General features: G+C 39.5%; 3 protein-coding genes across 4 annotated transcripts in view; all 3 read left to right on the top strand.

The window, feature by feature from the left end:
* Nucleotides 1-810: 810 nt before the first annotated feature.
* Nucleotides 811-22,806, top strand: LOC125177549. Its single transcript, XM_047882288.1, has 13 exons — nt 811-966; nt 1,116-1,232; nt 1,788-1,937; nt 2,284-2,352; nt 2,905-3,051; nt 13,253-13,408; nt 13,558-13,692; nt 14,301-14,369; nt 14,648-14,779; nt 15,626-16,641; nt 17,509-17,694; nt 18,067-22,366; nt 22,591-22,806. Exons 1-12 carry the CDS (start codon nt 811-813, stop codon nt 22,310-22,312), a joined length of 6,579 nt encoding a protein of 2,192 aa, XP_047738244.1. The 3' UTR covers nt 22,313-22,366; nt 22,591-22,806.
* LOC108668484 overlaps nt 5,228-26,638 on the top strand; it is a 49,225-nt gene continuing 27,814 nt past the window's right edge. For both annotated transcript variants that reach the window (XM_018155716.2, XM_047882286.1), the window contains exon 1: nt 5,228-5,309. The gene's annotated coding sequence lies outside the window, so the exon portion shown is untranslated. The remainder of the gene's footprint in view (nt 5,310-26,638) is intronic.
* LOC108668482 lies at nt 24,419-26,181 on the top strand. The gene is made up of 2 exons (XM_018155714.2): nt 24,419-25,682; nt 25,979-26,181. The coding sequence occupies exons 1-2, from the start codon at nt 25,238-25,240 to the stop codon at nt 26,017-26,019; spliced, it is 486 nt and encodes a 161-aa protein (XP_018011203.1). The 5' UTR covers nt 24,419-25,237; the 3' UTR covers nt 26,020-26,181.

Below are 26,638 nucleotides of genomic sequence, written 5' to 3'. Positions count from 1 at the left end.
TCTCTGAAAATTGCTAACTCAACTGCACTCTTTAATTACAATCTTTGACACAATATATCTGAATTGTTCAAATGTAATAGTGGGAAGGTGATATGTGCGTGTTGTTATGTGCTGTGTGCACCATGGGTCTTCATTCAAATCAAAATTGAGTATATTCAACGTGTAAGCAATCCATTGTAGTACCTATGATTTTTATTGCAGATGTGCAATTTCACCTGCTTCTAAATTTCTCAGCATTTTTTAAACTTTAATCCATGCTTCATGATTAGCAAGCATGGAGCAATTTTTGTTCAAAACATTTCCCAGAACATATTTGAAATTAAAGTGTTTAGTATACTTCTATGTGTATTATGCATATTAGATGTATATATTATACTTAGATTTAGGTATATATAGTACCTACCTAAATTAAATTACAACTGTAATTGAATGAGCTTCAATGAGTCTACCTGATATTGTTTCCCTGATAAATGCATTGATGAAAATCATGTTGAATTTGCCAGTTTTTTCAATAATTGAGTGCAAATATGGTAGTGGAATTTTGAAATTCCAAATTAGTTCATTCTTGGCTGAAAATATTTAATTTTTTTCATAAGATGAGGACAACCAAGTTATATTTGTAAGATTTTTTGTCCAATTATTTACCATTATTACTAGGAAGTATCATATTGTTATTATAAATATTTCTTACTAGTGAGTTTTATTTACTAGTATCTATGTGATCCATCATTATCAGATAAAATATGTAAGACTCTCATAACCTCTATGATTTGGACAGTTTTAATATTAAAATTCAATTAAATCTTACAGATGGCTCCAAAAAAGAAGCCAAAGAGAAGGAGATGCTCCTACTGCAATCTACTAGGTCACTACACGGAGGACTGCCACCAGGGAGCAGACCGCGACGTGGCTGCAATGAGCTCTGATTCCGCGACTGCAACGTCTCCGACTTCACAGATCTCTGAGGTATTATTTTTTTTATAGCGTCTACTTTATAGGCATCAGTTTGATAATAGTGGTATTTTTTCACTGTTATCTATAATAGTATCTTTGTCGATCATATTTGCATTTGCTTGTTATTTAATTTGAAGTAAACAAATTCTCTTGATTCACAGAGCCCGTCAAGAGATGGCCCGACGTCTGGCCAGTGCATGATGATGAACACCTCAGCGCATGGCAAGGCAGGCTGCTCTTCACATGAGGAAGACGTGGCTGTGCCCTCAACCTCGGCAGTGAGAGATTTGCCATTGTTGAATGCTACGAATGATCAATTATAGCAGCTGTTACATTAAATGAAATTATGATTGGAAAACTATGTCCCTTGAATTATTTGAAATTTGATATGATAGATGTTAGGTATATTCTTAATATTTGTGTGTAGTTTGTACTGTTATTTAATCGGTAATTTTCAGGATGGTCATGGCAACTGTTGATTTAGTATTCTCATGGGCTTATTTCGTTATTACTTCACTCATTGCTTTTCTTGTGGCAATTTCACCTTTCGCTGGTCGGATTAATTTTTGCACTACCCAATTTCGTACCAAATTATTAGGCCGTTGGCCTGTCGCTGATTCTTAACATCACAGAACATTCACAAGTTGTTATGGTATCGAACAATCACCTCACTGCTCTAATTCTGTTTTGCTTAACCAACCGTCCTTCTCTCCCTTTCTGACTTGAAACTGGCGCACAGAGCTGGGATCGAACCCGCACCTCTCTGCTCCATTCTTGGTACTCTGAATTTTAACCACTGGGCCAAGTATATCTAATTTTCGTCAATACTACAGACCTCTGCAGCGGGTGATCGCGCGCATGGACAGCGTGCATCGTCCCGGAACACTGTTTATCATGAGACAGGCTACCCATCCCGAGGCGTTGACGTGTCGTACGCGGATACTGCTGGCACTTTATGCGCTAGAAGTACACATCTGTCTTTGGTGAGTTGTCTACATTGTTTATTTGTAAGCTCTATGCGCTGTTAATGAGGCATCGCGCTATGATCTTGCCGATAATAATTTACGTATTGATTTGTTAAGGCTTCACAATTAAGTACATGGAATTAAGTCAAAGTCATTTGAGATGAAACGGGATAACGTATCAGTTGAGTTTTGTATATATAAAGCAAGTTTAAATAATTACATATAATTTTTGTATCGTCATTTTAAATGTCGTTTCTACTGCTCTAACGTGTTCTACATATTTTCTGTCCCTGGTGATTTTTCATTTCGGTTATTCAATTTTTAGTTTTACATACTTTTAAAATATTATCATTGCGATTTGCAGAGTCCTCCGAAGAAGCGACTGAAGAGAGGTCATCCAGAGTTTGCAACTGTTAGTGTACCAGTAACGGCAGTGAGTATTAGATAAATTTTTTCGCAAGTTGTTATATAGTCCACAATTTTTTTGCACGGTTGGCTATGATTTATCACTTGTATGCATTCTAATTTTAATTTGTTGGGTTTTGTCTATAAGCGATATTAAATAATTTTGTCGGAAATCTCTAATCCGAATTATTTATTTGCAAAAAATTTTCATCAAATAATAATTGACTTATGCAGAGTCCTCCCAAGAAGAGACTGAAGAAGGGTTGTCCAGAAGAAAATTTTATTTTTCGGAGGATGGGTTATCTTCCACCGAATTTTTTACCCAATTAACTGGTTTTATTTCACTGTCAGTCGGCATTTTCAGTTATTTTCAATTCAGTTTTTTCAAATATCCGTTATGAAGTATGACACTTTTTTTCAAACAATAATCTCATTTTTTCGTGGTGGTTGTAAAAATGATTCGCGTGTCATCTCTCATGTAATATAAAGAAAACTAATTTTTATCAATATTTCNGTAAAAATGATTCGCGTGTCATCTCTCATGTAATATAAAGAAAACTAATTTTCATCAATATTTCAGACTACCGCGGATGACTCTGTGTCTGGACAGCGTGCTACGGGCCGCGCTTCCGTTCGTACCGAGGCAGGCTGCTCATCTCGGGAAGTTGATCCGTTGCCCGCAGATTCTATCGGACCTTCGGGCTCGACGAGTACAGATCTGACTATGGTGAGTTACCTAAATGCTATATGAGTTATGAATTGGTCAACACGTCAAGCGGCTCACGCTGATTTTTTTTATTGTAGTTACGTCGTCATGGTAAATCGGTAAATTTTCCGAAAGGGAATTTTCCGAAAGGGAATTTTCCGAAATTTCCGAAAGGGAATCTTTTTATATTATTTGAACAAATCTACTCTCCTTTTAGCAGAGAAAATTTATTATATGTAGAAAATTCTTGTCTAAAAGCTTTTTATCACTTACGACATGTTTAATCTGCTTCATATATCCTCAGTAAAGAAAAAAAACGATTATTTACTTTTGTGATCGTGCAACAATCAAGTAAATTTTCTTCACAAAGTTTCACGCCTGTTCCGTGAGATCCATCGCTACGGTGCCGAAACTTGTTTATCGTATTATACCTGCATACATGGTAAGTAGCGTAGTCTTTTGGTGCAACATTTAGTGAGTTTATCGAGTTTCTGCTACTTTTTAAGTGTGAGCTAGAACATTTTGAGTGAAATTGGTTATGAGATATATCTCTGCGGGTATCGAATTTTCCATCAGAAATGGAGCTAGTATGGTCAGTTGTATTGATTGAATCATCATTTTCCGCTTCATTGCGATTCCAGTGAGTGAAAGTGATTAATCAAATGTTCGGATTGTAACTTGCTTTTCAACTTTTTTCAAACTTTTTTTAGGTTGAGTGGTCATGTCTTTGATCATACATCATAATTGATTACGGTCTCAAGCAGCATCATATTTTTCGATGCAGAGCTTCATCGACAGCACATTTCGGCACAGTTATTGGTTCCCTAAAATATATTCTCATTTCAATCGTATTTTTATTTAACCAAGTGTTTCACGCCATCTATTTGCCGATGAATCAACCAGCCGCCACCATCACTGCTCTCAGAGTTGATAAAATTGGGACATCGGTACAACGTGAGAGGATGGTCACGGGCAGAGCATCTAGTATCTTATATATTATGCCATAGTTACTGAGAACGTTAAGGATATCGATAAATATCCGGTCAAAATACATTTAGACACATGCTAGGTATTTGGTTAAAGTCTGGGTTCTCCTATCGTGTTCTTTCCTGATGGCAGCGGTTTGGCAGTGATTACCTGCGGCATCATTTTTATACGCTAATGGTGAAATTTGTGCTACAATTTCATCAGTGAATTTGTTTATTGATGAGTTTGAAATTAAAGTTATTGGAATAGAAATCAATTTTATATTTGCCTTGTTGAATAATCAACAAATATTTCGCTCGTTCTGCAGATAACGGTCATGTAATGATTAATGAATGATTCATGGAAAAGAACACAGTGATTGAAATGATGGAACCTGTGGAAGACGTTAATTATTAAGCGGAATTATTGAACATGTTCATACATTTTGGTACGTGAATCAGGGAGCTGCATTAGTTATGTCATAGAAATCCTCATCAGGCATCGAATAAAGCATTGCTAGACAACCTGTGGCCTGGAGGCGGAATAACATTCTCCCATAATATGGAGTCGTTGTTACGTGTAATCTGTTCTCGACCAATCGCGTGTCTTCACCAGGCGCCCTGGCGAAATATTCATTTCAATTAACTTTTAGCATTACGAACAGTGACCTGGATTCACTTCCATACTCGGGGACCTGGATTCCATCGACGTAGGCAAATGAAAAAACTTGAGCTAATTGATGTCATATATGACTGTAATCCTAGGCTCCACATTTCTTTCAGTTAAATATGCTCAAGTCATTTCCAAGTATCGTTTATGGAATCGTCTATGGTCTAGTTGTTATAAAACATCATTACATTATAATACACCTTAATTTCTGTTTCATATAGTATATGTCTCTCGAATTGAAACATTTGGCAAATCAAACGGTGAAAATGAGCATTTTCTCTATTCATTTCAACTGCAATTTTTCGAAAATCTTCATCCAGAGTGCTAAATGTATAAACTTTATTTTATTCGAGTCCACGCCTTTTTTTTATTCATATGTGCTTCTAAATCATTTATTCCATGCAGTGTGCGTAGCGCGCATATAGCTTCAGATGCTCTAAAAGATCATATAATTAATAGACGATATAAGGCATAGGCTGACGGTGCTCAAATATGCACACGCATTCGTCTCCAGTTTTGCTTTACGGTTCAACTCAATAAGTGTTGCATATTGCACAGTCTGAATTTCAGATAGCGACGCCATTGCGCTTGGTTGCTATTTGTGATAGTTTATATTGTTTTGTTCTGGTTGACCTCGATCAAGCGTAAGTAATTGTCCAGAGTTAAATATGAATTATATTTTCTATTCCATAGAGGTGATCTTCGTTTCCATTTATCAAGTTCTCTTATCTCTCCAGTTGCAAACATGACCGCAGACAATTTAACTGCGAAGCAATTATAAGATGTTCCTATCATAGTCTATAGAGTATAGACCTTACTATTTTATGGGTTATTGTAATTTGTAACCACTAACCACATGACTTTGTGGAAAAATTTTGGAATAAATTATTATTCAAGTAATTACTTATTTATTAAAATCATTCATTGTTCCAAGTCCTGCTAGGTAACTGCTTTGCATTTGCAACTGTAACAATCTCAATCATTTTTTACTGAATTACTGTCGTATTAAAAGGATAACATTAATCAATGATTTGTATGTGACTCCCATATTTTCATAAATATGAATGGCGGAGTGAAAATTCATTCAAGTTATCGCTCAATAAATTTCCATTCAACCACTTTCGATCCTGGACCTTAATTAATGCTTGTTTCAATTATGTCTGTAAAATATTTCTGCAGTTTTTTATAATTTGCTAACATACCTCTGCGCCAAACCCTGCAAATAGGAAAATTTGGTGAAAGCTGCCCATGAATGAGACTAAAATGTTAGACAATTTTACTTGAGTGGTTCCCATGCCTTTAAGTCTTTAACTGCTTACTAATGCATGCAAAAATTCAGAAAATAGCATTTATGCAAACCCAATTTATAGTCATGTGAAAGATGAACATTTTCTGTCACAGTCACCTGAAAGATAAAAATTTGTAGATAATTTTGCCCAGAATTCTAGATTGGCATTTGAGCAAGTACAAGCCTTGCTCTGAGCAACCATAGTGGAAGAATTTCCTTCATTTTAAAATTTGCTGAAGATGAAAATGCATCTTAGTTTGAATTTCTCTTGCTTATAAGGTCTGGAAAAATTTTATAAATTAGAGAATAGGGTTTATTCTCTAGTGGGTATACTTTCAGACATTCAGAGTTTGTTAGTATCATGATTTTGCTAGAATTTTTTATTTTGGGTATGAATTAAAATTTCAATTTAAAAAATTAAACTAAATAGATATGGTGCAGTTGCAATTTGCAATCCATTCCCTTTTTCTGTTACTGTTTCATGCAGCTAAGCACCTTTAGGCATTGTAAAATACCTATTTTGTGAGCTACAAGAAGAGCCTTCCTTCCATCTTTGGAGCTGTTAAATTCCCATTTAGTTGTCTATCTGATTGAAAAAGAGCACAAGATCAAACCACAACTCTTTGACATCCTAAATTCATTGCCAGCACTTGAAAGCCTTACGATTCAACTTTGAAGCATATATTTTTCAGTTCTACACACCTTAATATGTATATCCATTTTAATTTATGGTCTTTTTTATTCATTTTCTGAGTTTCATTCATTATAGAATTTCAATCATTTAGATGTCAATATTTTTTATACATCACACAACAGCAGCAAGGAATCATATTGAGGTGCAGTTTTAAAGACTTATTCCATTCAGAAAAATTATCAAATTGGATGTAGTTATTTAATCACTATAAAATTAAAAAATTGCCTCTGGTATCTAAAACTCTTTGGATAGATAATACACTAGGTCCATACAACTAATATTATTGGCAATGAATAACAAAATTTTGTTGATGCTGGATTGATTGTACAAACCACTGTAGTCTTGAGACTATTTGTGCTGGTAAATGTTATGAAACAAGCGCTATTCTCAAGACAGTATTGGTGATTTAAGTTAGAATACCTGTAGGTTAGTTTTAAATTAGACTCTCATATCAGAAAGATTTATTATATGGGTTCATGAGAGGCATATTTTAAGGTCTGAGTTTATGTAAAATTGATTGAATTAATTATCTTGAATGATTATTATCTACTTTATAATTTGGCAGTATCAATTTCTACCCATTTGCTTTTTGAAGCAGCCACTAGCACCTCGGTATTTGGGGGGTTTACAAATCGGTAGGCAATCTTTATTATCCTTCTGTCCAATGAAGTATGATTTATTGATCAGATTTCAGCTGGCATGCAATGACTTGAATTATTACATTTAATCTTTGATTACATTGAATAGATGGAATTGAGTGTAGTGTTGAAACTTGAATCAAGACTACATATACAAAAAGTTGGTCTACGCCTTCCTCATGATTGATTAGCAATGAGTTTCCTAACTTGATAAGCTATTTCATTCTCATGGCTTATTCTGTGTCTGAAATCATCACTTGCTTTGTTATTGTTAAATTAAAATTATTTCCATGTAAGTTCCCAACTAAAGTGTGGTGTTGAGAATATGCACTTCACCTTGCTCTCTGTGATCATCTAAGTTAGTAAAAATGCATTAGAACTTGTATCATTCAAAATGGAAAAACATGCAAAAAATTAAGTAATAAATATAAATTAATTAGCCAATTATAAAAATTGGATGTATGCTGGTCTCATGGTCCAAATTTGTTCAACTACATAGGCAGCATGTATAAACCAAAAATGTTAATAGTCCAACTCTGTTTACTGGTTGCATAAATTTAAAGCTTTTAAAAATGAAGATCAAATCAATTGCGGTATTAGTTTCAATAAAATGCTTAACATTGTAAGTCAACTAAATATTATTCAATGTATTACAGCAATGAAATGCTACTGTGCACTACTGCCACCAACTCTGCACAGCAATAAAGTACAGTTGGTTCAGTCATTTGAAAGATTATCAATAATAACATATTTCTTGGACACATGAAACTGCTGGTGATGACGTTTGATGACCTAAAGCATGCACTGCTTTTGTTCCTTTTGGTTAGTCAACAAGTAATTGAAGTTTGTAAACAAAAAAATAGCACATTCAGTAGCGTCATTGACAATTTTCAGCTTCTGCACTTCTTGGCAACTGATGCAAGACTGTTTAATGCTGTTCCAGGTGTAAGGCTCTTACTGTAGGAAGTCAGTTTCAATTTTCATTGCCTCAAAAAACTTGTGTTAGTTGAGACAAAGTTTGACAGAGTCAACTCAGACTCAGTTCCATCATCCAGAGATTCAACTCCAGTTGCAGGAGGGGTTTCACCAGTTACTATTTTGCCCTTTTCTGTATCATTAACTTCTAAATTAAAGAAAGCACAAGAGTTTCACTAGAGTACCATAAATGGTGCATGAATATCTTGGTGGCTAAACTGATAATTTATTTACCACTGTTCCATAAGCAACAAAATCTTTGATTGACTGCAGATCATTTCATGGAGGAATTGCAGCAGACATGCATGTGTACCATGCTTTAAGACACAGCTTCACAGTAAATGCATTAAAATGTTGAAGCCCTTTGAATTCAGACCGTGTATGATGAAACTGGGATTGAAATGGGTTAATATTCAATCTATATTATTTTTTTGCCACCTAACGGGCTCTGTTATAGGCACCTAGAGCATTAATGTGAACATCATTTGGCTCTTTACCTAGAAATATCAGAGCCAAATATAATAATTCTTTATAGTCATCTCTTCCCTGGATTATCTGAAGCTGGTTTTGACAGAACTCTATAATAGATTTAGTTTATGGTTTCAGAATGGCTGAAACTGTTCATCATTTACACTACTTTCAGGTTTTCTATTTGTCTACTTGACTCCGTGATTGTGAGAACTGCTCAAACAACTTGATACTTGGACCACTGGAGCATCTTGTTAACAGATTGAAAATAGTAGCTATTATCAGTTGAAGAACGTGATGCCTGTATGCTAAACTAATAATTGGCATCTGCAGCTTCTGTTGCATAGTAAGGAACATGTTCCAGCTTTTGTGCTAGTGTTGCTGGAAGTGGTGTCAAATCACTTCTGACTTCTGCTCATCTTCATATATCCTTCATTTTTCTGCCTTTTGGTCTCCACTGTCATTTTTTATCAAATCCATGAAGCACCATATCAAATCCACTGAAACTTCCATGTCATCCACCATATCAAACTTCCACTTTGTGCAAGCAAGAAATTTCAGTCTTCTGGAATCTTGACTAAATTTAGTGCACCTGCATGTGCAACATTGAAGAGGTCATTAAGTTTTGAGCTAAATTTATTCTATTTCAGCCCTTGACTTTCTGTACATCTACTTCCTACTTTTTTAGACCCCGTCATTGCTTGTGCTGCTCTTTTATCTTATTAATGATATGATAAAGTTGGTTAGTGGGAATTCTTGCTTTTGCCCCAAATTTAATTAATTCTTGAGCAGTAGTGGCAGCACTTTCTTGAATAGTTCTCTCATCTAGTATGCGTAGGTGAAAGAATGTGCTTGGAACCTGACGATTTAATGTTAGCTTGGACCCTGTGATACTTTGAGATGTGCCTACAATCAGCCAAGTTCCATGAGTAGGTGTAATTGAATTAGTAGTTGGAATAGAGTTTTGCAATAAGCAGATATATTTAGTCACCTGTGTCAAAGAAATATGGATATATTGATCCCATAATAAAGAGGATGAAGTATGATGATTGCCAAGTGTATGATTGCCAAGTGTGAGCAATAACACGTGTTAGGCTATTTGATTATGTTAAATGTATGGACATAGGTATTTGTACTTGGAAGATAAGAATCAAAATAAATCATCATGAGTCATCTATACTTCTATCTTCAATTATGGATCATGAATTCCCAGCCTTTGAAAAAATTTGTCTTGTTCTGCACCCACTGCACAAGCTATTTGTCATTTAATGTTGTAAAATTTTCCTCGCAACATTCCTTCAATCAATTCTTTGAGTCATAGTGAGACTGTTGTACCCTTCATGGAGATTTACTGCACAGAACTGACAATAAGAAACAAATAGTTATGTAAACCTACTAGATTTTTGTCTATAGATTGTATTGATTCAGCTCTCATCATTCAGAGCAGATTAATATACACTTGGTACCTAATTTAAATAAATGTTTCAACAAAACATGTATTATTTAATCAAATATGTATTGCTATACTTGTTATCATATACCATAGAACTTGTTAGCATATACCATGGTTATGGGACCCTTTTGGATAAATGTTGCAAATAAATTGTTTCACAAAAAATTGGTGATGATTGGAGTTAATGTTAAATGTTTTGAGTTGCAACCTGCAAAACAGGAGTTTATTTGCAGATTCTCTGATCAATGAATTTATCCGGTTTTAAATTGAATGAAACCTAACATTATGAATTAATTGGGTAAATTTTTCTAGCATTTCCATTCATTGTATTAAACAAATCAAGAATTGAATACTAAAATGAATTACTGGCATGTCACTAAGAAGAGCTTGTTCATTGCATCACCAAGAATAAATTTTTTGACTAGAAATGCTGCCAGCATTATTGAGGATGTTACCAGCTGTTGAGATTTATTGCATTATTGTATTTAAAGGCAAGTGTTTTCAAGTATTTTTGATGTCATCATCAATTGCAATCTTGGTGTGCCAGCAAAGATCATGAAAGATTTGTTCAGTTTTAGCAATTTGGATCTATTATGCATTAATTTATCTATGAAAAATCTAAGATTCTAACTCAAATTCACTGCCATCATACTTGTGTTTAGGTATGTTGTGCCACATTCACTAGACCATCTTTAATATGTAATTTTTTCACACAACATGTCTGAACAGTTCAAATGCCATAACAGGAAGATGAAATGCTGGTGTAGCATATGGCGTGTGCACCATGGGTCCTCATGCAAACTAAAAAAGAATGCTGACTTGTATGTTTTAATAATTGACGTATATTTGAAGAATTTTTAACAACAAGTATTCACGCTTTGTAGCTAGTTTTTTGGGTTTGTGCAATTCACCATAGTATGATTTTGATGGTAGATGGACAATTTCTCCTGCTTCAAATTTTTGAGGAATTTTTAAATCTTGTTCCATGCTTCATGATCAGCAGGCATGGAGCAATATTGTGCAAAAATTTCCCAAAAGATGTGTTTGATAAATTAAAGCGCTTAGTATACCATCAAACGGGGTAATAAGGGATGGTTTTAGCGTTTTATGTTAATAACTTCTTGCCATGAAACATTTCATAAACAAGTTTGGGCTCATTTTAAAGGTCTTTGCAAGCGCTATCATATGGCATCTCCAAAAAATTCCATATGCTATTTGTAAGGTGCTAGACGCAATATAAAAGCCTTCTGAATTAATCTGGAAACGGGGTAATAAGGGATTCCTGAAATAAAACTCAATTTTAAAACGTTTGAAGCATGCAGAGTGCACTCATGCATTACTAACAGTACTTTGAAGTCTTCATCATCCTTTGTAGATGTAGATGTAGAATTATAGAATAAATGACATTTTTTGAGATTTTTATTTGTTTTTTCTTTATTGATATGGTATTACCTTATCCATACATACCTGCTATATTATTAATGTGATATTACTGTATCCATGGACATGCCATTGAACATTGACAATGACCTTGTCCACTGCAAGTTTCATATCAGTAGCCATATAGCATTTCTTCAGTATCTGTAAGCTTACAAGATGGCTTGTAATTTTGCACAATTTTAATCGAGTCAAGTGATTTTACTATAACGAAAAAGATTGTAAAAAGCATACCTGAAACAGAAATGAATATTTTAGCGACAACCATCATATTTTTTGAAGAAATAAATAATAGTTCAGGTTAATTACTCTTCATTCTTTGTTGACCAGTGCTCAATTCTATCTATGACATTCTATGCACAATTTTGTGATGACTGATGCATTTATGCATTTTTGCAATTTTTTTGCAATTTTTTGTTAAGTGAATTTTTTTCACTGAGCAAGGTAAATGTAATCATAATTCTTTGTTGTTAATTGATTTTTTCATTAACTGGGGCCTTTGCTAACCAAGGTTCCACTGTAAATGCAATTTTAGGGGTGTCCCTTATTACCACAGGAGTGTCCCTTATTACCCCGTCTTTCAGAAATGGCTGTCATTTTTTTCTGGAATGAGATATGTAAATTCTGTCAATCATGTTTTTAAGCCAACACCAGTGTGCAATTTTTATGTGAATAAAATATTTCAATATGACAAATATTTGTTCTGCTACAGACCTTAGCAGAGGTACTTTTCCAAAATCTCACTTTCACACTTTTTTCAGGGATTTCTAAGAGGTAATAAATGTATGATTTCTCAACTTGTTTTATGATACATAGATAGTAAAAATGTTGAACTTTACGCCACTATTTTTTGTTTTGCAATATTTTGATTAGTTTAGCTGCTACAACATTTCTACAAAATGTTGGAGGACTGTCCCTTATTACCCCGCCCGTCCCTTATTACCCCGCCCGTCCCTTATTACCCAGCCCGTCCCTTATTACCCCGCCCGTCCCTTATTACCCCGCCCGTCCCTTATTACCCCGCCCGTCCCTTATTACCCCGCCCGTCCCTTATTACCCTGCCCGTCCCTTTGCCCGTCCCTTATTACCCCGCCCGTCCCTTATTACCCCGCCCGTCCCTTATTACCCCGCCCGTCCCTTATTGCCCCGCCTGTCATTTATTACCCCGCCCGTCCCTTATTGTCCTGTTTGACGGTACTTCTATGTGTACTCGTAAGGATGGTGGTGGATCAGTCCACCTGATAGATAGTTTGACGAGTTTACCTAATGATTTATTTCAGGAATTATGCACTCAAAATCAGGATAAAGCTGCAATTTTTTCAATGTTTGTGTTTAAATATGGTGAGGGAATTTCGGAATTTAAAATGTGCTCATAATTGGTTGAATTATTTTAAATTTTGCTTGACATGAGAACAATCGAATAAGACTTGTAAGGTTATTTTTGGGACATGTTTCATTTGAAATTATTCAGTATTCTCACTAGTATCTTAGTGTTATTATTTACCTTCCATTACTAGTGAGTTTTATTTAATAGTAAGTATCTGAACCATCATTGTCAGATTAAAATCTGTAAGACTTTCATTACCTTTAATATTTGGACAGCTTTAATATTGAAATTCTATTGAATCTTACAGATGGGCCCAAAAAAGAAGCCAAGAAGGAAGCAGTGCCTCAGCTGCGGCCAATTTGGTCACTACATGCAGGACTGCCACCAGGGAGCAGACCATGACGTGGCTGCAGTGAACTCTGAGTCAGCGCCTGGAACGCCTCAGACTTCACAGATCTCTGAGGTATTATAGTTTTTAGAGCGTCTGCTATATAGCCTTCAGTTTTATAATAGTGGTCTTTTTCACTGATATCTATAATAGTATCTGGGTCAATCATATTTGCATTCGCTTGTTATTTTCATTTGATGTAAACAAATTCTCTTTATTCACAGAGCCCGTCAAGAGATGGCCCAACGTCTGGCCAGTGCATGACGATGAACACCTCAGCGCATGGCAAGGCAGGCTGCTCTTCACGTGAGGAAGACGTGGCTGTGCCCTCAACCTCGGCAGTGAGAGATTTGCCATTGGTGAGTGCTATGAATGATCAATTACAGCAGCTGTTACATTAATTTAAATTATAATTGGATAACATGTACTTTCTTTTTTCGTAAATGTAAGATCATGTCATTAGACATACTACGTCGATAATTCTGGCATATATGTTCTTTAAATTGTTTTTTGTAATTTGAAATGTGAGATGTTATATTCCTAATTTTGTGTGTAGTTTACATTGCTTTTTAATCGGTAAATTTCAGGATGGTCATGACAACTGTTGATTTTAGGCTTATTTCGTTATTACTTCACTCTTTGCTCTTGGGGCAAATCCATTTTTGGCAGGTCAGATTAATTTTTGCATTACCCAATTTCATACCAAGTTATTATGCCGTTGGCCTGTCGCTGATTCTTAACATTACAGAACATTCACAGGTTGCTGCGGTCCGAACACTCACCTCACTGCTTTAATTTTGTTTTGCTTAACTGCCCGGCCTACGCGCCTTTTCTCACCTGAAACTGACGCACAGACCTGGGATCGGTCCCGCGCCTCTCTGCTCCAATCTTGGTACTCTGAACTTTAATCACTGGGCCAAATATATCAAATTTGTATCACTATTACAATAATCATTGACTTTTGCAGAGTCCTCCGAAGAAGAGACTAAAGAGAGGGCATCCAGAGTTTGCAATTGTTAGTGTACCAGTAATGGCGGTGAGTAATAAAATGAATTTTTCGCAAGTTATTGTATTATATTGTCCACGGTTTAGTCCATAAGTAATATTTCAATAATTTTATGAGAAATCGTCTACAGATTTTTTCCATTATATTCCTGGAAATGTCGTTACTGTTGTTACTCGAATTTTATTTTTTTTGTGCAGCAATTGTAGATATTTCTGCAAATTGGTTATTGTATAAATTTCTGCATATGTTTTTGACTTGTCAAAACTTTACTGTGACATGAAAAAATTTAAATTTTGCCAATATTACAGACGTCTGCAACGGGTACCCGCTCAAAATCGCGCACATCCGTTCACATCAAGGAAGACTGCACATCACAAGTTATTGATGCGTCGTCCACTGATGTTGGCCCTTCATGTTCGACAAGTTCAGATCTTCCTTCAGTGAGTACCAGCCATGTAATACCGTATGCTTAAGCTGTTTACGTAATTTTCCGGATCCTTTTGAGATATAGATTTCTTAGTAAAATGACCATTTATCGTTTCGTTACTTTTGAATGGGCTGACCTAGTAGTTTGTTCACAATTTAGAATAACTTTACTATATTTTCGTCTGAGTTCAGTAGTTTATTAGCAATATCCAATGTATAAATTATTAAGAGAACTTTTTCTCATGCGGCCACTAATTATTACCATCATTCAGCTAATATGTGTTCTTTGTTTTCTTGTTTTGAATGCGTCAGTTTAATCCCTTAAGATACACTCATTTTTCTTGATTTTCTTTGCTTTTGGGCATTGCGTTATTTATGCTTATACTTGTTTATTCTTATGCTATAATTAATTTTTTTATAAAATGTTCTACTTAAAACATTTAATCGGTTACTGACATATTGTACCGCAATAGAGAGTCGTCACTCGTGCGTTAGCTCGTCGTCTAGCCGAAAGTGCCGTCGCAAGTGAAACGAATTCGCCCGATAACCAAGAAACAGTTGGCGGGATTGGCATCAATGAAGAGATGGAAGTGGACGTATCAACAGATTCATCTGATGAAGAAGCGGGATGTTCATGCTGTCATCGATGTGCCACACCAAACTACCCCATTGAATTGATGAACGTGAATGTAGTCACGAGACGGTCATATGGAGATATGAACTTGCCTGATTTACCCCTCTTCTGTTGCGAATGTGCGGCATATTTAGGGACACGCGATAAAGAACCAAGTTGGGCTGTGGCTTGGCCTGCCGTTCTTTTCACTTTCTTCACGAGTGATAACCTACCATTTGATTCGCAGAAGCTTGTGGAAATATTGCCTCGAACAATCAAAGAGAGTTATAGGTTATTAGTACCAAGATTAAGTGTCGGCATGGCAGCAGTCTGGCAGTGTCCTCCAAAATGTGTTGATGCGACTCAAGAATTGCATCAATTCAAGACGGATCTCCTGAAGCATGCAGGCTTATTGGCATCAAAGTTGAATGAAACCTGCTTCCCTTCCGTCAAGTGTCCGATGGGTTGCAACACTTACATCGATGGAGATGTTGGCAAAGATGTCGATTACCTGCCTCTTCATCATTATTTGAGCTTACTATGTCCCAAATTTTCATCATTCAAATCCGATCCAAATTTCTTCAGTGGTAAGCGTCCAGATTGGCCAAGTCGGGGCAAGCACGAGGGGTTCAAATATGCTGCTACGTTAATAGTTGACTCGAAGAAAGGACTCTGTATTGTGACTTGCTCAAAGAAAATTCATGCAGATGGCAGGAGTCTGTATATTCACGTACCCTGCAACCCGGTCCTCGGTAGCACTTCTGAGCTTCGTCCAGACCTCATCGCTCCGTTATCAGCTAATCCACACTTCGTAAGAGCTGGCCGGACCAACGAATTTAACACGAGCCACGCTGTTTTCCGGGAGTACGGCGATAGTAGCGGCGCGTCGTCCTTCAGTCTAACCCCGAAGCCTTACGTTGGCGGGCCGTGCACTCTGCCGCAAATAGATTCCATGGGTCTCACTTTTAATCAAAGGCCTGATATTTATCAGTCGTTAATGGAAGGGGAAACCCTGCCTAATAATTTGCTGGAAGAGTTGAAGGATTCTTATGATAAGCAGCCTTTAGATGAAGAGACTATACGTAAAGCGAGAGAAACGGGAACCTACGTCAACGTACACGACGCATCCAATATGTTGATGAATTTCAACAGTCGTTTGGCTACTGGGCATCGAGAAGAGACCCACCAGCAATTGAAGGCCAAGGGGAAGGAGGTGCTGCAAATTGCTCATCCTGGCAATAATGTGGGGCGGTTGCCGTTCCGGTTCTCTCACTTAAGCAAACGCAATGGCACTCACCCTAATGGTTTGGTAATGCACATGATCATCAACACGCTGTTGCACAGTCGTCATCTGCACCATTTGTTTTTGTCCAAGTTGCATACTGAAGCTCCTGGTTCTATGCACCATCTTCTTCAAGCTGCCGTTCATAATGCTGCCGCAGGTTTGAAGTTGACTAACCCTCTACGGCTAGAAGAGCAATTGCTGCGGATGGCGCTGGATAAAACATTGTGCGGTGAGCAGTCGCGACCACACATATTTTGCAATGCTATTCTGTCTGATATGTGTGATGTTGAAAAAATCTCTATCCATCGCAATTTTCGAGCTTTGCAAAGGATCGCCAGCCATTCGGAGAAAGTACTTCTGGTCGACTGTTCTGCACTGAACGCGAGTGAGCCTCCTCAGTCTTTATGCAATGGCCGGTGGCAATTGATGATGGCCCAAACCTCTAATATTGACGGAAGGAATCGATACAATTTAGAGTTTGACTTTCGTTGGAGTGACGACCTCAAGTGGCAACATTGTTCTTCTGGTAAAGGCATACCAACACAAGTTGGCGATAATCCTCGCAAGAAAATGTGGAATTTTCTGCTGTACATCGAAACGGCCTCAGTTGGATGCGTGTCGAAAGTTGACTTCCTCAACTTTTCTGGCGGACAAACAAAGCTGAAATGCTCTGAACATCCAAACTACTTCATGGTGAAGGAACGGCCTGGCTCTGGTCTGAGATGCTGCTCAGCCGGGTGTCAATCAGAATCTGTTCGTTATCGATGTGGTAAGGGATTTGGACAAAATCAGATAATGTGCTGTTCAGGATTGTGTTTGAAGCATGCGAATCTCATATTAAACAGTGATGTGCCGACCACTTACGTTGATCCTCCGTTGAATGGCGTTCCTTTACCCGTGCTGGATGCTACCGACGACGAAGTGGTAGATGCTGCTGGCATGCACATCTTGGAAGACCCCCCACCTCTATTTCCAGAGGAAGTTGACGATGTTGCAGAAATTTACGCAACCCCTCTCGACAGTCTTGCTGGGCAAGTTCCGGTGGCCACCGAATACGTAGAACCTTCGTATTCTAGAGGACCAAACTCTACATCTGGCCATTTCTTGCTTAATAAGTCTCTCAATATGATGTCTAGAGTAGACATCAATCGAAAACAACCGGTCTCACAACAAAACCTACTGACACATATTCATTCAATATCTCCGGAACAGTCGTTACCTATGTTGTATTGTGAAGCGCTTTTGTTTCCGACAATCTTCTGGGCGGCTGTGGACAGGAGTGTCGTCGGAGCTCTACCATCTGTTTTTTATTCTGCCTATGGACGAAAAGCTGTTTACGGTGGCTTTGCATCGCTTGTGGATCATCTGAGAGTGAGGTTGTTTGACTCCTCTTTGCTCACCAGTCATGACCCTAATTATCTCGCTTTCTGCTTTGATGTCTATTTGAACAGTCTTTTACAGAGTAACAGCGTTTCGGTCGCTTTACGAAAGGGTTTAGAGCATGTGAACCGCGCGTACGTTGTTCCTGAACGTCAAGAATGTTCCTTAAAATTCGACGAGGCGGACAGTCGTCGAGAGGTTCAACGTTTGTCAGCAATGATGTCGGAAAATCCATGGGATTTCTTCGTTACACTGACGTGCAATGACAGCGGAACAATGGGAGTAGCACCGTTAAGAAAAGCACTCGAGGAGAGGTACCACGGCAAAGAACTCGACAAGAAACTGCAGAATGCGTGTCCACTCCTTTGTCGAGCGTGGGCTCGTTCCGTACGATACTTATTCGAATTTCTCATGCACGGCGAAGAAAAGATTTTCGGTGAGTTGAAGAACGTGTGGTACCGGTTCGAGTTTCAGAACGCCGGTAGTCCTGGTAACAAGCCGCACGTTCACGCTGGGCTCACGCTCAAGGATCGTTCTCGCAATGACAACGAGCGTTTGAAGCGTGTTCACAACAATCTACTAGACATGTTCAATGATGTCAATAGGACTGATTTTGAGAGCCTCGTGAACGATGGTCTCGTGAAGGATCGCGCCGACTTCGTTGAACTGGTTAACCTCGCAGACCGGCTTACTCAACACAATTGTTCAAAGTCTGGATTTAAATGCATGAAAATAACATCAAAAGATGGAAGTAAAAGGTGTCGCGTCCCAAGATATTTATCCAGTGCAGAACCAAAATACCTTGAGCACACGCACATGTACGACGTCGATACTCAGGAGCGTCTTATGAAACTTGGCCTCGGGAAAAGACGGTATCCTCCAGAATTAGACCACCTGACAGAGCTTCACAATGACGTAGTGGTGGAACCGACTTTGGTTGGCGGGCGTTATAATTATGCGGGTGAGCCAGGTGTGCGCCGTGTCCCCTCAAATGGCCGCATTTTCGCTATGTTGCGTTCTATGGTGAACGTGCAAGTCTGCGATTTGAAGTTTACCACTAGTTACTTGGCGAAATACGCCGCAGGTGCCGATGAGAAGCGTGAAGTTGTAATCACCTCCTCCGGCGACGATGATAATGCAGTCGATGTCGAGCCGCGCGACCTCTATCATGCCAAGATTTCTGGTTCAAAAATCGCCCAGAAAGTGAAAATGCGAGCTGAAAAGGCAAAAGAAGCTTTGTGCAGGGAAATCACCGCCCCAGAGATGATCTGGTTTACTCATCAACTCCCCTTTGTTGTCTGCTCGGCTGAATTCGTTCACTGTTCAACACATGCCCCTGAACACAGGCAAGCAGTGTATCGAAAACAAGGCGGGTACATCCAGAAATTGATAAACGAGGACGGCACCTTGAAAGCAACCACACTACGAGCTGGCTTTCCAAGTTGGCGACGTTTTACTAGGACTCAAACTCTGCTCATGAGTGAAATCGTCAACTCTCCATACTTCGTTGACAACACATCTCTCTTTAGCGTGCGGCCTCCTGAGTTGCGCAAGGTGATGAAGCTTGGCGATTATCTCAAGTGGTTCTCTTTCACTCGGGCCAAAGTTATGACGGTTTCTGAAGAAATCAGCGAGTGCCCTTGGATAGATGGGAGCGGCAAGTTAGTTCGTGTGAGGAAGAGGTATGTGGACGATGTTCGTCGTTTTTTTGAAACGTTGGCAAACCAAGCTCACCCTCTGCCTGGAACCATGGAGATGCATGGACTTTTCGAAGCTCTTCATCATGAAGTTCTTCAGGGAAGTAACTCGATTTTCGTAAACCGGTTTGTCGATATGACGGCTGACAAGGATGTGGTAGTGGTCTTTACCTGTATCGAGCCAACATCGACACACAAGTTCCTCGTTCATCTTCTGCTCACCTTGGGGTCATTTGTGACTGAACTTCAAATTTTTAGGGGTCCGACCCTGCTGCATGCTTTTCAATATGCCCAACTTATCGCCGATGTCAACAATCCGACGGAAGAAGAGGCCCTGTCTATCATCAGACTTTACGTGATGACTCAGCTGAGCTCCTTACCTTACGGCGTGAAAGCGTTTTCTCGGCATTTGGGTATAGCAATGGATGCTTTACTCAACTTTTTCTTTACAAGGGGCGTTGAGTACGTCGAAGTTCCACTTGCGTCATTGAGAGCGATCAGAGAAGATGCTACTACGAAATTACAAGAAATGGAAGCAGCAAGAGCTCAGACCTTGGCTTCTGTTCTGGAAACAACAGGCATCAAAAATTCTCCCACCGCAGCTCTTCTTAGTAGCATGAGGAAATTTGATTTTGTACCAGAAATTGAACGCCTGCCTGAACAAAGCAGATCCTCGTATGCGGAACAGTTGTTGTGCTTGCATGCTCTAGTGGATGCAATCGACCGATTTGACCGTGTCGGGCCAGTGTTTGTGCCCTGTCCGTTAATTGTTGGACCACCTGGAGCGGGAAAAACGCATCTCTTACTGACTGCTTGCGTGTACGCACTTTCAAAAGGCTTGCGTACCATCATCACCGCTGCCACTGCCGAGCGGGCCCGCAGTTTGGGCGGAGAGCATTTACACTTGTTGTTTGCTATGCCGACTGTTAAAAGCCAAATCGAATCGGTGCCTGTGACCGCGCAAAAATGCCTCTTAAACTTGTGTGCAAGCCCTGTCAAGATGGCCTACTTAAAAAGATTGGACGTGCTGGTGATAGAAGAGATTGGTCTCTTACCTGCATCCCTACTTAACATCATCGACTTTGTATTACGACAGTTACGAGAATCTGCAGCACCATTCGGAGGTGTTCTGCTGCTCTGCTGCGGTGACCCATGCCAATTGAAGCCGGTAAAGGGACGAAGCATTTGGCTTATGCCCAACCTTTTCACAATGTTCAAGGTACTCGGCTTGAAGCATTTTGTAAGGTCGAGGGGTGATCCTCAGCTCCAAACCCTTATCAAGCGCATCCGAAAGCCGAGGCTTAACGCAGGTGACGTAGAGGAGAGCCTTGCTATCATCAGAAACCGCTGTGTACCTCACCAATTCGTCAACACCTGGCAAGAAGTACCCGATGATCATCAGCGTGTGGTCGGTAAAAATTCTGCAGTCGAATACGCAGTCAGTATCTATTTGGAACAAAAGAAAGCCACGCCTGGTCTTCGTTACATCATAGAACATGCGCATGATGAAATCGAAGTCATCGGAGGCAACTGGATGAATGCTAGCGCTGCCATCAGTAAACAACTAGACAAGGAATGCAAGGAACCACATGAGATTCTTCTCTTCTGTCGCCAAATTGTAAGATTAACCTACAATAATTCAGCACCGACTGCCAGGATTCCGAAGTTCTCTCAGGGCCAATTAGCTGTGTTACTAGAGTTGCCCGACCTTAACCTTCCTCGGCATGCTCAACGGATCACCATTAAGCTGGTCCCACCGGGTGTCAGAGTGGTGTCTGTGGATGCTTTACCTAATGAGTGGCCGGTCTTCGCTATTGCACGCAGGTTCACGATCCCTCAAAAAATCCAGGTGCACATGTCTAAGGCCAGGCGCGAACAGTGGCCATTCACTTATTTTGTCTGCACCACGGTTCATCGGAGTATCGGAGAAACCCTACCAAAATTGGCAACACAGATTAGTGAAGACAATTCCATGTTCAGACTCTGGGACAAAAATCAACTCCTTGTCATCTTAAGTCGAGTTCAGTCTTTGGATGATCTGCTATTTGTTGGTAATGCTGACGACACTTTGAGGTCAATGAAGAAACTTATCGAAGTTGTGGACCCCTGGCAAGCCTTCGTCGATAAGGTCCTGACCGCTTGTGACAGCATTCGACAGGGCGATGGACTCCTACCGCAAACTGTTTCTTATCCTTCGATCCTCTCCAGTGTCCCTTCTACCGAGTCTGGATTTGTGTTTATGCTCGTAAGCTTGAAGTTTGACTCGTTTGTCATCGACAACGGACCCAGCTTAAAGGAGGCACTCAGGGAATACAATGATCCCCTGACCCGTTCGGAAACTCGTTCAAGGCGACCGTGGATTTTAGCATCGTACACCACTTGCTTCTCGGACAACACTGCGATCCTTGATTTCACTAGGGCCTGGAGAGCACGAATCCATCGTCATCACGGTCTTGAGGCAACGTGTCATCAGGCGTTAGAAACGGGCCGTCTTGTGTTTCAAGAAGAAAAACTAGTTGAAGGTCAACTAATCATGCAACAATGCGTGAAGTTGACGGCTGGTGACTTCTGAGGCTGGTGACATTGAAAGTGGCGCTGTATGAGCAGTGCAGCACGTTTGCAAACAGTGAGTATATTCGTGTATGACTTCATTAATTTTATTTTGTTTTCCAGGTCTTATTTTCTTTTTCCACGATTTCTGTTATTTTCGCTTTATCGAATACTGCATCGAATGTTTAATTGGTTGTTTTATATATCTTTTGTTTGAATATTGACTTCGAGAGAATTGTGCAATTATTTAGTATTCACAGCATTGTATCCAGCCTTGAAACCATGGAATTTTTTTTGCAGGCGTGGAGTTGTCCACGTTTCGTTTCTTGTTTTGGCTGGAGTGGAGATGTTCGTGGCTTCGTTTGTTTTCGTACCACCTGATCTTCCGACCTCTGTGGATTGCGTTACATGTGCGAGATGACGGAGAGCGTTCACTCTACAGTGAGTAGTACTTGCTTCAGATCGCTGTAATTCTTACCTCTCAAGCGATTTCCTTCTGTTGCCAAGTTTCAATAGTAATATTCTCAATTGCATTACCTTTTTTCATTACCTTTTTTATCTGCTTCATTTATTCTATTATATACCTAGTGATTTAGAGAAACCTGTGAATTGAGAACAAAACGTATAGACTGAAATTTTTTCAAAAAAGTAATTGTTCTTAATAGTTATAAGTACGCTTATTTAGTTTTATTTCTTTTGTAATATGTCACTCTATTTTGTCTAGAATATTAATTTCTAATAATATGCGTTTAAAAATTATTTTTTAAAGACAACACTTCTAAAGAATCCAGTGTCTCCGATGTTACACATGTGCAAAGAATTTCCAGTTTTATTTTCATATATTAAAAAATTAATTTTGAAAATTTCGAAATTAAAAAAAAAATTTGATACAGCGTAACAAGTGAATTCACAACAAGAAGTATAGGCTGGTATTTTTACAATAATTGCTTTTCATAGTTTTTGGTAGGCTTATTTAGTTTTATTTCATTTTGTAGTATGTCACATATTTGCTCTTGAATAATAATTTCTGGAACGTTGTAACGAGATCATTTGCTTTTTCAGGCGTGGAATTGTCGTCGCTTTTGCTACTCATCATCGCCTAATGAAAACGGGGAAAAAGCTGATGTGACGTCAACCAGGCTGCGACCTACGCGGCTGGCTTGATGTTGTCGAGCAACTTTTGATTCCTATAACACCAGATCTTGCCTCTGATGAAGATTTCGTGTGTGATGAAGATTTCGTGTGAAGATTTCGAGATGGCGAGCATGCGCTTTACAGTGAGTGAAAATTGCTTCGAATCGCTGTAATTACTGTTGTCTCTTTTTGAGCCTCAATAGCCACAGTCATTATCACGGTGTCATTGCATGCCTCCCGTTTTCTTGTCTATACTGGTACTTGATTTTTATCATGTTAGTTTTTGAATTGAGCTCTTTGGATATTTTATGAGAACACGAGTACCTGCTCCTGGTATAATTCATAACCTATTCATTTTTGTCTCGAAATAATTCGTTTCTGTAACACTTTAGCTCGACAATTTTTTTATGCAGATGTCCAGTGGTCAGCGCAACAGATAGCTCTCACATCGTCCGACGAGCTCACGGTCTGCTGAGGGACTGCGAGAGGCTGGCGTGAGAGGACCGAAATGCGCAGCTTACCGTAGTAAGTACTGGTATTATCAATTGGCTGTATTCTCCTTGCTGAAAGCAGCTGCTGTTTACAGCGGCTGCTTTCAGCTCTGCATGCTATGCGGGGCTGCGTTGAGCAGCGGGAGTAGACGACGTTGGTCGGCGGTTCGTTTTAAGGTAGGACGGTTGTTACAAAATTGTAAAAATGTCTTTTTGCATGACAAGGCTCATTTACGATCAATTTCAATGTGCAGACAACGGTTATTTTTCTAAACGTTGTTGTGTTTAGCTTTCCTGTAGTGAATAGTTTAAAAATAATTATTTCACCAAGAAATTTCTCTAATTTGCAAAATAATTTCATTCTATATTAAAAGAAATGGCTTTTACAGTTATCTGGGTGATTAATCGGCCTTGTTGGCTTCTGCGTGCGATCATGAACTGAACTGCGAGCAAAGCAACGCATCACGACGAAATCCTGGCCGGACTGGTACTTGAGTGGCCTAGTTTTGCCATTGGAAGGAGGTTCACGATCCCCCAGATGATTCATGTGCAAATGGCAAAGGCCAAGCGCGAACAGTGGCCATTCACTTACTTTGTCTGCACCACGGTTCACAAGAGCATCGGGGAAACTCTTCCTAAACTAGCTACCCAGATCAGTCAAGACAATTCAATGTTCCGTCTTTGGGACAAGAATCAACTACTCGTCATACTCAGTAGAGTTCAGTCCTTGGACGACCTGCTGTTTGTAGGTGATGTGGGCGATACTGTGAGAGCCATTCAAAAGCTATTGGAGGTCACGGATCCCTGGGATCAATACATCCACAACATCGTCAACGCCTGCGACAACATTCGCCAGGGCGATGGCGTATTAGGCGTATTTAGAACCGTGTCTTATCCCTCAATCCTCTCTTCTGTTCCTTCTACCGAGTCTGGATTTGTGTTTATGCTCGTAAGCATGAAATTCGACTCGTTCATCATCGATTCCGGACCTAGCTTGAGACGGGCGTTGAAAGATTTCAACGACCCCTTAACAAGACCAGAAAAACGTTCGAGGCAACCCTTTGTTCTAGGTGTCTATATCGCTTGCTTTTCGGACAACATTGCAATGCATGATTTTGCCATGTTGTGGCAAGGACGAATTCTGCAGCACCACGGCTTTCACGCAACGTGTTATCAGGCACTGGAAACTGGTCGTGAAGTCTTTATCGAAGAAAAAATTTCTTCACCGTCCATAAAAATGCAGGAGTGCATCGTTTTAAGGGGCGAGCTGATTGCAGACATCTAAGCTTCATCTGAGCGCTGCATGAGCAGTGCACGCGTGTATGGTTTGTGATTTTCAAGGCCCTCATTTTTTCGTTACTTACGCTGCCCCAGTGTTGTTCCCTATCGCCTGTCCGGCAATCTCTAAGCTGAAAACCATTCAGAATTCTGCTCTCCTCATAGCCACGGGTTCTTTCCAAATGGCCTCCGCTTCCCACTTGCACAGTGAAGCTGAGGTCTTACCCGTGACCGAATACGTCTCTCTGCTCTGCTCACAATACCTTGCCAGCGCCCTACGACCACACCATCCAGCTACCCTATCGTCACCCAGACATCGGGGCCCGCTCCATGAAGCACACGCTTCAGACCCGCTTCCCTCCTTCGGTCTCTTACCTGCTGGAGAAGGGGTCCCTCACCCCCGACTCTACTCTACTGCCCTCAGCATCCTGCCCTGCGGAGACGCCGCCGAGCGACTCTTCCTGACAATTAACAACACGCGTGTAAGAAGTAAGTATATTAATTAATCATTATCATTCTCAATTAATTATTATTAATTTGGTTCCGTTCCCCAGGTTTCATTATTTCATGTTCTCTTTGCTATTTCAGAAACTGTAGAGAAATGTGTGTACGTAGAGAAACCTGTGAATTAATCACTAGAAGTATGGACAGGTATTTTTTCAATAAGTGTTCTTCATAGTTTTTGGTACTCTTATTTAGTGTTATCCCTTTTTGTAGTATGTCGCTTAATTTTGTCTTGAATACTATTTGATAGAAAGTTGTAACGAATTTATTTGCTTTTTCAGGCGTTGAAAAGTCGGCGTCTTTGCTACTCATCATGGCCTGATGAACACATGACATAGCTGATGTAACGTCCACCGAGGATGGCTTGATCCCGTCGCCTACATGGCCGCCTTGATGTTGTCGAGCGGCTTTCGATTCCAACATCAACAAATCTTGACTGCTGTGAAGATTTAGTGACAAGTGCGAGACGATGGCGAGCATGCGCTTTACAGTGAGTAGTAAATAATTTGAATCGCTGTNTTGAAAAGTCGGCGTCTTTGCTACTCATCATGGCCTGATGAACACATGACATAGCTGATGTAACGTCCACCGAGGATGGCTTGATGGCGTCGCCTACGTGGCCGCCTTGATGTTGTCGAGCGGCTTTCGATTCCAACATCAACAAATCTTGCCTGCTGGGAAGATTTAGTGACAAGTGCGAGACGATGGCGAGCATGCGCTTTACAGTGAGTAGTAAATGATTTGAATCGCTGTAATTACGTCTCTCCCTTTTAAACCTCAAATAGCCAGTCATGATCTCGGTGTCAGTGCATGTTTTCAATTTTGCTGTCTATAATGGTACTCGATTATATTCATATGCGCTGTTAAATTAAGGTCTTTTGATATTTTATGACATGTCATATAACCTGCTCCTGGTATGCACTTTTGTGTCGAAATAATTC

This window comes from Hyalella azteca, unplaced genomic scaffold (genome assembly GCF_000764305.2).
Source record: "Hyalella azteca isolate HAZT.00-mixed unplaced genomic scaffold, Hazt_2.0.2 contig10098, whole genome shotgun sequence".
NCBI classification, from domain to species: domain Eukaryota; kingdom Metazoa; phylum Arthropoda; class Malacostraca; order Amphipoda; family Hyalellidae; genus Hyalella; species Hyalella azteca.
This window is presented reverse-complemented; position numbering and strand designations above follow the sequence as displayed.